At 49.4% G+C, this 16,355-nt stretch overlaps 1 protein-coding gene across 11 annotated transcripts in view; it reads left to right on the forward strand.

Annotated features, from left to right (window-relative positions):
• LOC139766540 (uncharacterized) overlaps window positions 1-16,355 on the forward strand; it is a 96,123-nt gene that overhangs the window by 37,657 nt on the left and 42,111 nt on the right. Inside the window, exon 1 of one of the 11 annotated variants that reach the window (XM_071695332.1) lies at window positions 9,395-10,011. The exons of 6 other annotated variants lie outside the window; for them this stretch is intronic. In XM_071695332.1, coding sequence (XP_071551433.1) covers window positions 9,921-10,011 — 91 coding nt within the window. In that variant the 5' untranslated portion in view covers window positions 9,395-9,920. Of the gene's footprint in view, window positions 1-9,394; window positions 10,012-14,362; window positions 14,572-16,355 lie in introns of those variants that run through there. 4 more of the 11 variants (XM_071695325.1, XM_071695333.1, XM_071695334.1 and 1 more) reach the window with 4 other exon arrangements.

The raw sequence follows: 16,355 nt of genomic DNA on the forward strand, positions 1-16,355 counted from the left end.
GTTGCTTGTACAGTACCAAACGTGGGTCACTACACTAGTGTCCAGCAAGACACTAGTGACATCCATGATTGGTGCTACATGACTGTCCTCCATGCTGGAGGGCTACCCTCCATGCTGCAGGGCTACCCTTCATGTTGTAGGGTTACCCTTCATGCTGCAGGGCTACCCTCCCTGCTGCAGGGCTACCCTCCATGCTGCAGGGCTACCCTCCATGCTGCAGGGCTAGTCTCAATGCTGCAGGCCTACCCTCCGTGCTGCAGGGCTACCCTCCACGCTGCAGGGCTACCCTCCATGCTGCAGGCCTTCCCTTCATGCTGTAGGCCTACCCTTCATGCTGCAGGCCTACCCTCCATGCTGTAGGCTTACCCTTCATGTTGTAGGGCTACCCTCCATGCTGCAGGGCTACCCTCCACGCTGCAGGGCTGCCCTCCATGCTGCAGGCCTACCCTTCATGTTGTAGGGCTACCCTTCATACTGCAGGGCTACCCTCCATGCTGCAGGGCTACCCTCCATGCTGTAGGCCTACCCTTCATGTTGTAGGGCTACCCTTCATGCTGCAGGGCTACCCTCCATGCTGCAGGCCTACCCTTCATGTTGTAGGGCTACCCTTCATGCTGCAGGCCTACCCTTCATGTTGTAGGGCTACCCTTCATGCTGTAGGGCTACCCTCCATGCTGCAGGGCTACCCTCCGTGCTGTAGGCCTACCCTTCATGTTGTAGGGCTACCCTTCATGCTGCAGGGCTACCCTTCATGCTGCAGGCCTACCCTTCATGTTGCAAGCCTACCCTTCATGCTGCAGGCCTACCCTTCATGTTGCAAGCCTACCCTTCATGCTGCAGGCCTACCCTTCATGTTGCAAGCCTACCCTTCATGCTGCAGGCCTACCCTTCATGTTGTAGGGCTACCCTTCATGTTGTAGGGCTTCCCCTCCATGCTGCAGGCCTACCCTTCATGTTGTAGGGCTACCCTCCATGCTGCAGGCCTACCCTTCATGCTGCAGGCCTACCCTTCATGTTGCAAGCCTACCCTTCATGCTGCAGGCCTACCCTTCATGTTGCAAGCCTACCCTTCATGCTGCAGGCCTACCCTTCATGTTGTAGGGCTACCCCTTCATGCTGCCGGTACTATACCGGGTTAGAGAGTCTGGTGGTCCCCCTCCCCCCCTGGAGGTAGGGCTGGGGGGAGGGGAGGGCTCCCTGATTTATGGGGGATGGCTGAAGGGACGGTGGAGGAGGAGGAGGAGGACGGGGTGGTGGAGTGGGCTGGGGGGTTGTTGCTATGGAAACGTACCCGAGGCTCTGCTGCTGCCGGCCCTGTGTGTGTGTGTGTGTGTGTGTTTATGTCTTTTCTCCAGGAGTTGTGGCAGTTCTACACCCGTGTCGTCACCTCGCCTTGTTGTACAATTCCTTGAACATACTGTCTATTTATCCATATATGTCTATCGGGTTTCATTCATTCCTTTCTCCTTTTTCTTCTTGGGTTGGATCAGGTACATACATTCCCAGCTCCCTGGGTTGGATCAGGTACATACATTCCCAGCTGCCTGGGTTGGATCAGGTACATACATTCCCAGCTCCCTGGGTTGGATCAGGTACATACATTCCCAGCTCCCTGGGTTGGATCAGGTACATACATTCCCAGCTCCCTGGGTTGGATCAGGTACATACATTCCCAGCTGCCTGGGTTGGATCAGGTACATACATTCCCAGCTCCCTGGGTTGGATCAGGTACATACATTCCCAGCTCCCTGGGTTGGATCAGTTACATACATTCCCAGCTCCCTGGGTTGGATCAGGTACATACATTCCCAGCTCCCTGGGTTGGATCAGGTACATACATTCCCAGCTCCCTGGGTTGGATCAGGTACATACATTCCCAGCTCCCTGGGTTGGATCAGTTACATACATTCCCAGCTCCCTGGGTTGGATCAGGTACATACATTCCCAGCTCCCTGGGTTGGATCAGGTACATACATTCCCAGCTCCCTGGGTTGGATCAGGTACATACATTCCCAGCTCCCTGGGTTGGATCAGTTACATACATTCCCAGCTCCCTGGGTTGGATCAGGTACATACATTCCCAGCTCCCTGGGTTGGATCAGGTACATACATTCCCAGCTCCCTGGGTTGGATCAGGTACATACATTCCCAGCTCCCTGGGTTGGATCAGGTACATACATTCCCAGCTCCCTGTGTTGGATCAGGTACATACATTCCCAGCTCCCTAGGTTGGATCAGGTACATACATTCCCAGCTCCCTGGGTTGGATCAGGTACATACATTCCCAGCTCCCTGGGTTGGATCAGGTACATACATTCCCAGCTCCCTAGGTTGGATCAGGTACATACATTCCCAGCTCCCTAGGTTGGATCAGGTACATACATTCCCAGCTCCCTGGGTTGGATCAGGTACATACATTCTCAGCTCCCTGGGTTGGATCAGGTACATACATTCCCAGCTGCCTGGGTTGGATCAGGTACATACATTCCCAGCTCCCTGGGTTGGATCAGGTACATACATTCCCAGCTCCCTGGGTTGGATCAGGTACATACATTCCCAGCTCCCTGGGTTGGATCAGGTACATACATTCCCAGCTCCCTGGGTTGGATCAGGTACATACATTCCCAGCTCCCTGGGTTGGATCAGGTACATACATTCCCAGCTCCCTGGGTTGGATCAGGTACATACATTCCCAGCTCCCTGGGTTGGATCAGTTACATACATTCCCAGCTCCCTGGGTTGGATCAGGTACATACATTCCCAGCTCCCTGGGTTGGATCAGGTACATACATTCCCAGCTCCCTGGGTTGGATCAGGTACATACATTCCCAGCTCCCTGGGTTGGATCAGTTACATACATTCCCAGCTCCCTGGGTTGGATCAGGTACATACATTCCCAGCTCCCTGGGTTGGATCAGGTACATACATTCCCAGCTCCCTGGGTTGGATCAGGTACATACATTCCCAGCTCCCTGGGTTGGATCAGTTACATACATTCCCAGCTCCCTGGGTTGGATCAGGTACATACATTCCCAGCTCCCTGGGTTGGATCAGGTACATACATTCCCAGCTCCCTGGGTTGGATCAGGTACATACATTCCCAGCTCCCTGGGTTGGATCAGGTACATACATTCCCAGCTCCCTGTGTTGGATCAGGTACATACATTCCCAGCTCCCTAGGTTGGATCAGGTACATACATTCCCAGCTCCCTGGGTTGGATCAGGTACATACATTCCCAGCTCCCTGGGTTGGATCAGGTACATACATTCCCAGCTCCCTAGGTTGGATCAGGTACATACATTCCCAGCTCCCTAGGTTGGATCAGGTACATACATTCCCAGCTCCCTGGGTTGGATCAGGTACATACATTCTCAGCTCCCTGGGTTGGATCAGGTACATACATTCCCAGCTCCCTGGGTTGGATCAGGTACATACATTCCCAGCTCCCTGGGTTGGATCAGGTACATACATTCCCAGCTCCCTGGGTTGGATCAGTTACATACATTCCCAGCTCCCTGGGTTGGATCAGGTACATACATTCCCAGCTCCCTGGGTTGGATCAGGTACATACATTCCCAGCTCCCTGGGTTGGATCAGGTACATACATTCCCAGCTCCCTGGGTTGGATCAGGTACATACATTCCCAGCTCCCTGTGTTGGATCAGGTACATACATTCCCAGCTCCCTGTGTTGGATCAGGTACATACATTCCCAGCTCCCTGGGTTGGATCAGGTACATACATTCCCAGCTCCCTGGGTTGGATCAGGTACATACATTCCCAGCTCCCTGTGTTGGATCAGGTACATACATTCCCAGCTCCCTAGGTTGGATCAGGTACATACATTCCCAGCTCCCTGGGTTGGATCAGGTACATACATTCCCAGCTCCCTGGGTTGGATCAGGTACATACATTCCCAGCTCCCTAGGTTGGATCAGGTACATACATTCCCAGCTCCCTAGGTTGGATCAGGTACATACATTCCCAGCTCCCTGGGTTGGATCAGGTACATACATTCTCAGCTCCCTGGGTTGGATCAGGTACATACATTCCCAGCTCCCTGGGTTGGATCAGGTACATACATTCCCAGCTCCCTGGGTTGGATCAGGTACATACATTCCCAGCTCCCTGGGTTGGATCAGTTACATACATTCCCAGCTCCCTGGGTTGGATCAGGTACATACATTCCCAGCTCCCTGGGTTGGATCAGGTACATACATTCCCAGCTCCCTGGGTTGGATCAGGTACATACATTCCCAGCTCCCTGGGTTGGATCAGGTACATACATTCCCAGCTCCCTGTGTTGGATCAGGTACATACATTCCCAGCTCCCTAGGTTGGATCAGGTACATACATTCCCAGCTCCCTGGGTTGGATCAGGTACATACATTCCCAGCTCCCTGGGTTGGATCAGGTACATACATTCCCAGCTCCCTAGGTTGGATCAGGTACATACATTCCCAGCTCCCTAGGTTGGATCAGGTACATACATTCCCAGCTCCCTGGGTTGGATCAGGTACATACATTCTCAGCTCCCTGGGTTGGATCAGGTACATACATTCCCAGCTCCCTGGATTGGATCAGGTACATACATTCCCAGCTGCCTGGGTTGGATCAGGTACATACATTCCCAGCTCCCTGGGTTGGATCAGGTACATACATTCCCAGCTCCCTGGGTTGGATCAGGTACATACATTCCCAGCTCCCTGGGTTGGATCAGGTACATACATTCTCAGCTCCCTGGGTTGGATCAGGTACATACATTCCCAGCTGCCTGGGTTGGATCAGGTACATACATTCCCAGCTCCCTGGGTTGGATCAGGTACATACATTCCCAGCTCCCTGGGTTGGATCAGGTACATACATTCCCAGCTCCCTGGGTTGGATCAGGTACATACATTCCCAGCTCCCTAGGTTGGATGGATCAGGTACATACATTCCCAGCTCCCTGGGTTGGATCAGGTACATACATTCCCAGCTGCCTGGGTTGGATCAGGTACATACATTCCCAGCTCCCTGGGTTGGATCAGGTACATACATTCCCAGCTCCCTGGGTTGGATCAGGAACATACATTCCCAGCTGCCTGGGTTGGATCAGTTACATACTGTTACGAATGTTACGAACTCAATACTTATTCCAGCAAGGTTGCCAGTAACATATATATGTTACAAATACTATACTGTGATCCTTGTCCTCTTAAGGACGCTAGATTTGTTACGTTACACAACGCAGGATAACACTGTCTTGATTCCAGTCGTGGGATTAAACAAACACCAACATCAGAATTACTTTCATTTACGTTAACACTGAACATGAGTTTAACATTGAACATGAGTTTAACATTGAACCTGAGTTAACATTGAACATGAGTTTAACATTGAACCTGAGTTAACATTGAACATGAGTTTAACATTGAACCTGAGTTAACATTGAACATGAGTTAACACTGAACATGAGTTTAACATTGAACATGAGTTAATATTGAACCTGAGTTAACACTGAACGTGAGTTAACATTGAACATGAGTTAACACTGAACGTGAGTTAACTTTGAACATTGAACATGAGTTAACATTGAACATGAGTTAACACTGAACGTGAGTTAACATTGAATATGAGTTAACACTGAACGTGAGTTAACTTTGAACATTGAACATGAGTTAACATTGAACATGAGTTAACACTGAACGTGTGTTAACATCGAACCTGAGTTAACATTGAACGTGGGTTAACATTGAACATGAGTTAACATTGAACATGAGTTAACACAACGTGAGTTAACATTGAACATGAGTTAACATTGAACATGGGTTAACATTGAACCTAAGTTAACACTGAACGTGAGTTAACATTTAACATTGAGCATGAGTTAATATTGAACATGAGTTAACATTGAACATGGGTTTACATTGAACATGGGTTAACATTGAACATGAGTTAACATTGAACATGAGTTAACATTGAACATGGGTTAACATTGAACATGAGTTAACATTGAACATGAGTTAACATTGAACATATGTTTACATTGAACATGGGTTAACATTGAACATGAGTTAACACTGAACACGAGTTAACATTGAACACGAGTTAACATTGAACACGAGTTAACATTGAACATGAGTTAACATTGAATATGGGTTAACATTGAACATGAGTTAACATTGAACACGAGTTAACATTGAACATGAATTAACATTGAACATGGGTTAACATTGAACATGAGTTAACATTGAACATGAGTTAACATTGAATATGGGTTAACATTGAATATGGGTTAACATTGAACATGAGTTAACACTGAACATGAGTTAACATTCCAGATAAGATTTCAAGCCAGGAGATCTCTTTCCTCTATGACAATTTGTTCGATAACATTACTCTTAGACCTGACGTGACACAGTATACAACATCGCTACACTTAGCTAAACCTGACGTGACACAGTAAACATCATCGTTACACTTAGCTAAACCTGACGTGACACAGTGAACATCATTGTTACATTTAGCTAAACCTGACGTGACACAGTAAACAACATCGTTACACTTAGCAAAACCTGACGTGACACAGTAAACAACATCGCTACACTTAGCTAAACGTGACGTGACACAGTAAGCACCATCGTTACACTTAGCTAAACCTAACGTGACACAGTAAACAACATCGTTACACTTAGCAAAACCTGACGTGACACAGTAAACAACATCGCAACACTTAGCTAAACCTGACGTGACACAGTAAACAGCATCGTTACACTTAGCTAAACCTGACGTGACACAGTAAACAACATCGTTACACTTAGCTAAACGTGACGTGACACAGTAAACAACATCGTTACACTTAGCAAAACCTGACGTGACACAGTAAACATCATCGTTACACTTAGCTAAACCTGACGTGACACAGTAAACATCATCGTTACACTTAGCTAAACCTGACGTGACACAGTAAACATCATCGTTACACTTAGCTAAACTTGACGTGACACAGTAAACAACATCGTTACACTTAGCAAAACCTGACGTGACACAGTAAACAACATCGCTACACTTAGCTAAACCTGACGTGACACAGTAAACATCATCGCTACACTTAGCTAAACCTGACGTGACACAGTAAACACATCGCTACACTTAGCTAAACCTGACGTGACACAGTAAACATCATCGTTACACTTAGCTAAACCTGACGTGACACAGTAAACATCATTGTTACATTTAGCTAAACCTGACGTGACACAGTAAACAACATCGTTACACTTAGCAAAACCTGACGTGACACAGTAAACAACATCGCTACACTTAGCTAAACGTGACGTGACACAGTAAACATCATCGTTACACTTAGCTAAACGTGACGTGACACAGTAAACAACATCGCTACACTTAGCTAAACGTGACGTGACACAGTAAACAACATCGCTACACTTAGCTAAACGTGACGTGACACAGTAAACAACATCGTTACACTTAGCTAAACCTGACGTGACACAGTAAACAACATCGTTACACTTAGCAAAACCTGACGTGACACAGTAAACATCTTACAAACTGGGGGCAGCGGTGGCGACAGGGTTCGAGACAGGGAAAGCTTACATTACCTTTGCTGGGCTCGGTTATGGGCCTAAGGCCCAGTGGTGATTGGAGGAGGAGGAGGAGGGTGGCTCCAAGTGCCACTCCTACTTGGCTGGAGGGCCACAGGTCCGCCGGTGATTGGAGAAGGTGTCGTCATCCGTGAGACAGCTAACTGGCTGAAAGGAAGTTTTAAGTTCGTCCCACATCTGCCTACAGGCCCCTCCCACCTTCTCTTGCCCTGACAGCGACGACAGTGTGTGGGGGGGCACGTAGGTTGGTTGACCCCAGCTTGACCTGGTGCCTCGGATGGAAGGTCCGAGTGTCGAGAGGGGGGGACTGGATTGATGGTCCGGCGTGGCCATCTGGTTTCCCTCACGAAGGTATGAAGAAGGCATCAGACCTTATGGTTCGGTTAGGGAAGCGAGATCCTAGCCGATAGCGGAGGGAAGGCCTTGGGCCCTCGCCCTAACATGAAATGGCACTTACGCTATATACACAAAGACACATACATATACACGAACATGTGGGCACACACCCTATGTGTTCGTAACGATACATTCTCAGTTCCCTGGGTTGGATCAGGTACATACATTCCCAGCTCCCTGGGTTGGATCAGGTACATACATTCCCAGCTCCCTGGGTTGGATCAGGTACATACATTCTCAGCTCCCTGGGTTGGATCAGGTACATACATTCCCAGCTCCCTGGGTTGGATCAGGTACATACATTCCCAGCTCCCTGGGTTGGATCAGGTACATACATTCCCAGCTCCCTGGGTTGGATCAGGTACATACATTCCCAGCTCCCTGGGTTGGATCAGGTACATACATTCCCAGCTCCCTGGGTTGGATCAGGTACATACATTCCCAGCTCCCTGGGTTGGATCAGGTACATACATTCCCAGCTCCCTGGGTTGGATCAGGTGGATATATTTCCTGCTCCCTGGGTTGGCAGAGTGTGTTGTTGTCATTATATAGAGAAGGTTGGCAGACAGCACAACTAGCTGGCTAACCAGTACCAGCCAGCCAGCTAGACAGCACCAGCCAGCCTGTACCAGCCATACAGCACCAACCAGCCAGTACCAGCTGGACAGTACCAGCCAGACAGCATCAGCCAGCCAGTACCAGCCAGCCAGCATCAACCAGACAGCACCAGCCAGCCTGCCAGCATCAACCTGACAGCACCAGCCAGCCTGCCAGCATCAACCAGACAGCACCAGCAGCCAGTACCAGCCAGCCAGCATCAACCATACAGCGCCAGCCAGCACCAGCCAGCCAGCATCAACCAGACAGCACCAGCTAGACAGCACCAGCCAGCCAGCCAGTGCCAATCAGACAGCACCAACCAGTTAGCTAGACAGCACCAGCCAGCATGACAGTACTAACTAGTCTGCTAGCCAGCACTAGCCAGACAGCACCAGCCAGCCAGTCAAACAGCAACAGCCAGACAGGCAGCACCAGCCAGCCAGTCAAACAGTAACAACCAGACAGACAGCATCAGCCAGCTAGACAGCACCAACCAGCCAGACAGCATCAGCCAGCTAGACAGCACCAACCAGCCAGACAGCATCAACCAGCTAGACACATCCAACCAGACAGCACCATCCAACCAGACAGCACCAGCAGCCAGCTAGCCAGTACCAGGAAGGGAGCAACAACAGTCAGTCAGCCAACACCACCAGGGAGGGAGCAACAGCAGCCAGCCAGCCAGCCAGCAGCAGCAGCAGGTGCCAGGGAGGGAGGGAGGGTGAGGGGGGGCTGGCTGGGCTGGCTGGCTGGCTGGCAGGGAGGGAGGGAGCGAGGGAGGGAGGGGGCGGCAGGGCTCAGCACCACACCACACTAGGTACACAGTACCAGTTGGGTGACGGGGTAGGGCACAAGCTCACCTCTCCGCTCCTGCTCGTGTCAGTCAGTATCAGGAGCCTGGCCTGGCCTGACCTACCACGGCTCTCCTCACCAAGGCTGCCCACCCTCCGCCCACCCTCCGCCCACCTCCCCCCACCCCCTCATCCACACACTCTCAGGAATTAAAATACGGCGAGTCTCGGGCGTGATGTGGGGATGGTAGTGGTGGCGGCCAGGCCAGCCCTCGGCCCGCCGCACTCAAGGTCGCCTAATAAGAGCGAGTCAGTTGGTGGTTGTAGCACTAGTATAGCCACACACACACACACACACACACATACACACACACACACACACACACCATGATCCACCCAACTGTTGGAGGGTTGCGCCAGTGTCGTCGTGTTATGCTCATGAGCCGTGAGTAGTGGATAGTGACGGAAAAGTGTTGTGAGGAGGGAGTCGTAGTGTCTGGCCTGGCCTGGCCAACCACACCACCCACCCATGGTCAAGATGGGCTTGAAGGAGCTCCACCACAGCCAGAAGTGGACTCATCCACCCAAGAAGAAGTGGATTTATAATTATCTGGCCGACGGTAAGCGAGTGTGTGTAGTGTTGTGATGTATATATATATATATATATATATATATATATATATATATATATATATATATATATACCAGCCTGTTCTGCCACTGATATTGTAGTACAACCACCACCACAACCCCCTCGTCTGTAGTGTTATGGTACAGTCTGTGGTGGCACACTCCAGCAGGCTACAACCCCAGCCACTTGTGCTGTGGTACCGTCTACGGTAGTACACACACACCTGCCCCGACTCCTGTCTTTTGTGCTATTGTGCCGTCTATAGTGGTACACACCTGCCACAGTGTCTCAAGTGTTATGGGACACCGTCTGTGATGGTACACACCTGGTCACAACCCCGCTCTCAAGTGCTGTGGCACCGTCCGTGGTGGTACACCACCACTGCTACAACCCTGTCTTTATTGCGATGGTATTGTCCATAGTGGTACACACCTGCCACAACACTGTCCCTGGTGCTCGTGTTACCGTCCATGTTGGTACACCATTGTCACAACCCGTCTCCAGTGTTATGGTACCGTCCATGGTGGTACATACACCTGTGACAACCTCTGTCTCGTGCTGTGGTACCGATCATGGTAATAAACACCTGCCACAACTTCTGTCTGGTGTTATGATACCTTCCATAATTATACCCATCTGCCACAACCGCTTTCTTAGTGCTATGGCACTGTCAGTAGTGGTACACACCTGTAACAACCCTTGTGCTGTGGCACTGTCAGTGGTGATGGACACCTGTAACAACCCTTGTGCCGTGGCACTATCAGTGGTGGTACACACCTGTAACAACCCATGTGCGATGTCAGGCACTGGTGGTACACACTTGTAACAACCCTTTTGCTGTGGCACTGTCAGTGGTGTTACACACCTGTAACAACCCATGTGCGATGTCACTGTCAGAGGTGATACACACCTGTAACAACCCTTTTGTTGTGGCACTGTCATTGGTGGTACACACCTGTAAAACCCTTGTGCTGTGGCACTGCTATTGGTGATGGACACCTTAACAACCCTTGTGCTGTGGCACTGTCAGTGGTGGTACACACCTGTAACAACCCTTGTGCGATGGCACTGTCAGAGGTGATGCACACTTATAACAACCCATGTGCGATGTCACTGTCAGTAGTGGTATACACCTGCAACAACCCGCATGGGATGGCACTGTCATTGGTGGCACATACATGTAACAACCTTTTTTGCTGTGGCACTGTCATTGGTGCTACACACTTGTAACAACCCTTGTGGGATGGCACTGTCAGTGATGGTACACACCTGTAACAACCTTTGTGCGATGGCACTGTCAGTGGTGATACACACCTGTAACCTTTTTTTCGTGCCGTTGTAGTCAGTGGTTGTACACACCTGTCATAACCCTTTCTCCGGTGTATTAATGCCGTCCATGGTGGCACACATCTGTCTGGTGTTATGTTGCCATGCATAGTGGTACATACCTGCCACAACCCGTGACTTGTTATGGTACCGTTCGTGGTAGTACACATCTGCCACAACCCCTATCTTTAGTGTTGTGGTACCGCCCAAGGTTTTACACTTGCTACAACCATCTGGTGTTATGTTACCGATAATGATGGTACACACCTGCCATAACGCGTCTCATGGTATTGTACCGTCCACGGTGGTACACACAACCCCTTGCCTGTTGTGGTACCATCCATGATGGTACACACCTGCCACTGTCCCTGTGTCTGGTGTTATGTGGTGCCGTCCTTGGTGATACACACCTGTTGTAATCCTTATGTCTGGTGTTATGGTGCCGTCCTTGGTGTTACACACCTGTTATAATCCTTATGTCTGGTGTTATGGTGTCGTCCTTGGTGGTACACACCTGTTATAATCCTTATGTCTGGTGTTATGGTGCCGTCCTTGGTGTTACACACCTGTTATAATCCTTATGTCTGGTGTTATGGTGCCGTCCTTGGTGTTACACACTTGTTATAATCCTTATGTCTTGTGTTATGGCAACATTCACAGTAGTACATACCTGCCTCAGCCCCTGTCTCCTGTTATGGTACCGTCCTTAGTGGTACACATCTGCCTTAACCTCTGTTTTGGTACTTTCCTTGGTACACATCTGCCTTAACCTCTGTTTTGGTGCTTTCCTCGGTTGTACATACCATCCACAGCCCCCTGTCTCGTACTACGGTACCGTCCATGATGGTACACACGTTATAACTCCTTCCTCTGGTACTGTGGTACAGCCCCTAGTCGTACACACCTGCCACATCCTCTGTCTGTGGTGTTGTAATACCATCCACATTGGTACACCTGTCACAACCTTCGTTCCATGTGTATGTACCGTCCGTGGTGGTACACACCTGCCACAACGCTGTGGTACCGTTCATACTTATGCATTCCTGTCACAACCTGTTTCATGCTATAGTACCATCCACAGTGGTACCCACCTGCCACAACCCCTGTTTTTAGTGCTATGGTGTCGTCCATAGTGGTACACACCTGCCACAACCCTTACTTTCAGTACTATGGTACCGTCATAGTGGTACACACCCGCCACAACCCTTGTGTCTGGTGCTGTAGTACCGTTCATAGTGGTATACACCTGCTACAACCAGTCTGGTGCTGTAGTACCGTCGGTAGTGGTACACACCTGCCACAACCCCTGTCTCTGGTGCTGTAGTACCGTCCTTAGTGGTACATACCTGCCACAACCAATGTTCCTGGTGATATAGTACCGTCCGTAGGTACACAAATACCATAACCCATGTCTCTGGTTCTATGATACCGTTCCTAGTGGTACACATCTGCCACAACCCCTGTCTCTAGTGCAATAGTAAACACTTGGCCACAACACCTGTCTGGTGCCTAGTACCGTCTCTAGTGTTACACACTTGCCACGACACCTGTGTCAGGTGCTATAGTACCGTTCCTAGTGGTACATACCTGTCACAGCACCTTAGTCTGGTGCTGCTACAGTACCGTCCCTAATGGTACACACCTGCCATAGCCTGTGAGTCTTGTCATGATACGTTTTCTTCTTCATGGGACCTACACACCAGTGTCATCTTTCTGCTATCACTGATACCGCTTTCCTCCTGCCACTAGTGGATCCCCCCACCCTCTCTCTCTCTCTCTCTCTCTCTCTCTCTCTCTCTCTCTCTCTCTCTCTCTCTCTCTCTCCTGCCACCATTAGTGCTGACATCCTCCAGCTAACAGAGGTGGAGCAATCCTCCTGTTCACCACTATTGCCACTCCTGCCACCAGTAGTGCCACTCTTCTGCCACCAGTGGTGTCACTGCTATGTCACTGATGATCTAATTACCACAGAATTGATATATATATATACACCAGAGCCTGAGCCAGTTACCTATTTTATCGACCATCCCCTAGTGGGGATGAAGAGTTGGATTAACTGTGGGCCGACTGCTTTAACCAGGATTCGAACCTATGCGCTTGACCCTGGACGGGCCCGTGAGTGCGTCAAGGTCAGGAATGCTGATCGCTACAGCACGGAATTTCTTTACGTATATTCATATAAATCGACAAATTTACATACTTGTGAATATATGTAACATATGCAGAGTGGCATGTATTTTAGTATTTTAGTGGGGGAAAAATGTGTCATTTATTCTCCCTTGTACAATGACGATTAACGATACGAAACAGCAAACCAAACACCGGGTGTGTTTAACGACGTCACCAGCAGGTGTAACAGACCCTCCTTCCGAGACTCGTAACGCAGCTCTTATGTCACAGCTATGTATAACTATTATCACGATTATCAGCCTGTTTTTTTCCCTTGCACTCGGAGGGCACGTAATACTCTGGCACGTGCGCACGCCCATTGTGGATGGTGGTGGTGGTAAACATTGGAAGGTCTGCCACCTGTGTTGACATCAGTCATCCGGTCTGTGGGTGGTGGTGGTAATGTTGGAAGGCTAGCCACCTGTGTTGACATCAGTCAGCTGGTCGGGGAGTTTGAAAGGCCGGCGGCGGCTGGTGTGTGGCGCGCGGCCCTGCCACATGTACGGGCATGCTGGTCAGCTGGGGGGGGGTGTGGAGTTCAGGGTCAGGCTCTGCAGGTGTGTGTGTGTGTGTGTCTGTGTCTTATGGGGAGAGAGTTGTATATTTATTGCCTTGTCTTAACCTTGTGTGTGTGTGTGTGTATATATATATATATATATATATATATATATATATATATATATATATATATATATATATACACACACACACACACACACACACACACACACACACACTAGCATATGCCTGTGTGTGTGTGTGTGTGTGTGTGTGTGTGTGTGTGTGTGCAGGGTTGCCGGATGTACGAGTACACACACTTAGGACGACTTGGCAGCACCGGGGCGGGTCGGCCGGGCTGCTGCACGCACGGAGGAGGGAAGCAGCTGAGCGGCCGGCTGGGTACTGTAGATATTCCTACAAACACTGAGGCAGAGGAGCTGTGTTCCCGGGTTACCCCCACTGGGCCGCGCCGAACCCTCCCTCGGGCGCTCCACGGATGCCATCGTTCATTACAGTCCCGAGGAAGTCTTTGGCTCACTCAGCAGTTACTAGGGTAAACATTCCTCTGGAACCAGGGGTCTCCTGGAGCATTTGTAGATGAAGTAGACTTTTTTTTGGCTAACCCGACCTCGGGTTTATTAAAAATGGCGACGTTCTACATCATGTCACTGTTCCCATACTCTTAGAGTTGAGAGGAGTATAAACCATTTGCGTATATAATGGTACTGTGGAATGTTTCTCCACTTACCTATGTGTTATTGTTAGGATATTCTGTGTATGCTAGACTCTTTTTTGGCAAGGGTTCACCTGTCGCCCAAGGATATTCATGATTTTTTTTTTCATGGTCGAGGCTCCAGTCACGGACAGAAGTCCACATAAAGGTCGGGTCTTAATTGAAATATAGAGAGGTTAATGAAAAAGAGATAGAAAAGAGAAATGTTTATGAATTTTGTTGGAAGTGTAAAACCTGCCTTTGAAATGTCATGCCATAGTTATTGGGTAAGACTTGAGAGGTTAGTGTTCCAAAGCATAGGAAAGAAACATTTATCAAAACGGCCCACCTTTGAGTTGCCAGCGGTCACACTGTAATCATGTGATCCAGAAGCTTGCTGAATAATTGCGTGGGCTAGCTGGTGTTGGGGGCACACAAGCAGCCAGCTGTTGGGAACAAGATCCAAAGTATTACTTTTAGAAGGTGAACCATCATTGTGGCGTGGGGCAAGTGGATCAAGCTTTGAGTTACCCATTTTACTCACTGTACTTGCTTCCACCTACCCCTAGATGTTTATCCTTCAATCATACGTTCATTGCAGTGCCTTTTCTTTGTATATCAAGAGAATATATATTTTCTAAATGAAATGATAGATGAAATCAGAGGAATTCAAGGGGACAGTTACAAGGTATATTGGCTCAGCCCCTCCCGACTTGATGTAGTTCTAGGGAATGTACTGTGGCATCTGGTTGGCTGGGATATAAAGCCTCTCTCTCTTATGGCCACCTTAAAAAAGCTTCTTGGTCGGCCTTTTGAAACTTTGGCCGTTGGCAAGCAGGCGCCTTGTTTGTTTAAAAGCCTATGACGTCAGATTCATTCTTAAGCAAGGCAATGGATCCTTTCTTGGCTGTACCGCCATATGATAATCTGTGCTACAGTGGTGGGTAGTTTGGTTGGTCGGTCTTGTCACCCAGATAGTGGATGGTATGGTTGGCCCTGTCACTCAGATGGTGAATGGTATGGTTGGCCCTGTCACCCAGATGGTGAATGGTATGGTTGGCCCTGTCACCCAGATGGTGAATGGTATGGTTGGCCCTGTCACCCAGATGGTGAATGGTGTGGTTGGCCCTGTCACCCAGATGGTGAATGGTATGGTTAGCCCTGTCACCCAGATGGTGAATGGTATGGTTGGCCCTGTCACCCAGATGGTGAATGGTATGGTTGGCCCTGTCACCCAGATGGTGAATGGTATGGTTGGCCCTGTCACCCATATGGCGGGTGGTCTGGTTGGCCCTATGACCCAGATGATGGGTGTCATGGTTGACACATCCAAACAATGGATGTCATGGCTAGCCCTGTTACACAGATGATGGGTGGTATAGTTGGCCCTGTCACCTAAAAGGTATGTCTCATGGTTGGTCCTGTCACTCTGTGGCAGATTGTATGATTATCCCTGTCAATCAGTGGTGGATATCATGGTTGATTCCATTATCCAGTGGTGGTTGTTATTGTTGCCTGTCACCTGTGACGGGTGTCATAGGTGCAGATGTTATCCAGTGGCAGGTGTCACATTTTATCTGTCATCTTACCAAGGGATAGTAGTGATGGGTCACTTAAATTCAGAC

Source organism: Panulirus ornatus, chromosome 58, assembly GCF_036320965.1.
Source record: "Panulirus ornatus isolate Po-2019 chromosome 58, ASM3632096v1, whole genome shotgun sequence".
NCBI classification, from domain to species: Eukaryota; Metazoa; Arthropoda; class Malacostraca; order Decapoda; family Palinuridae; genus Panulirus; species Panulirus ornatus.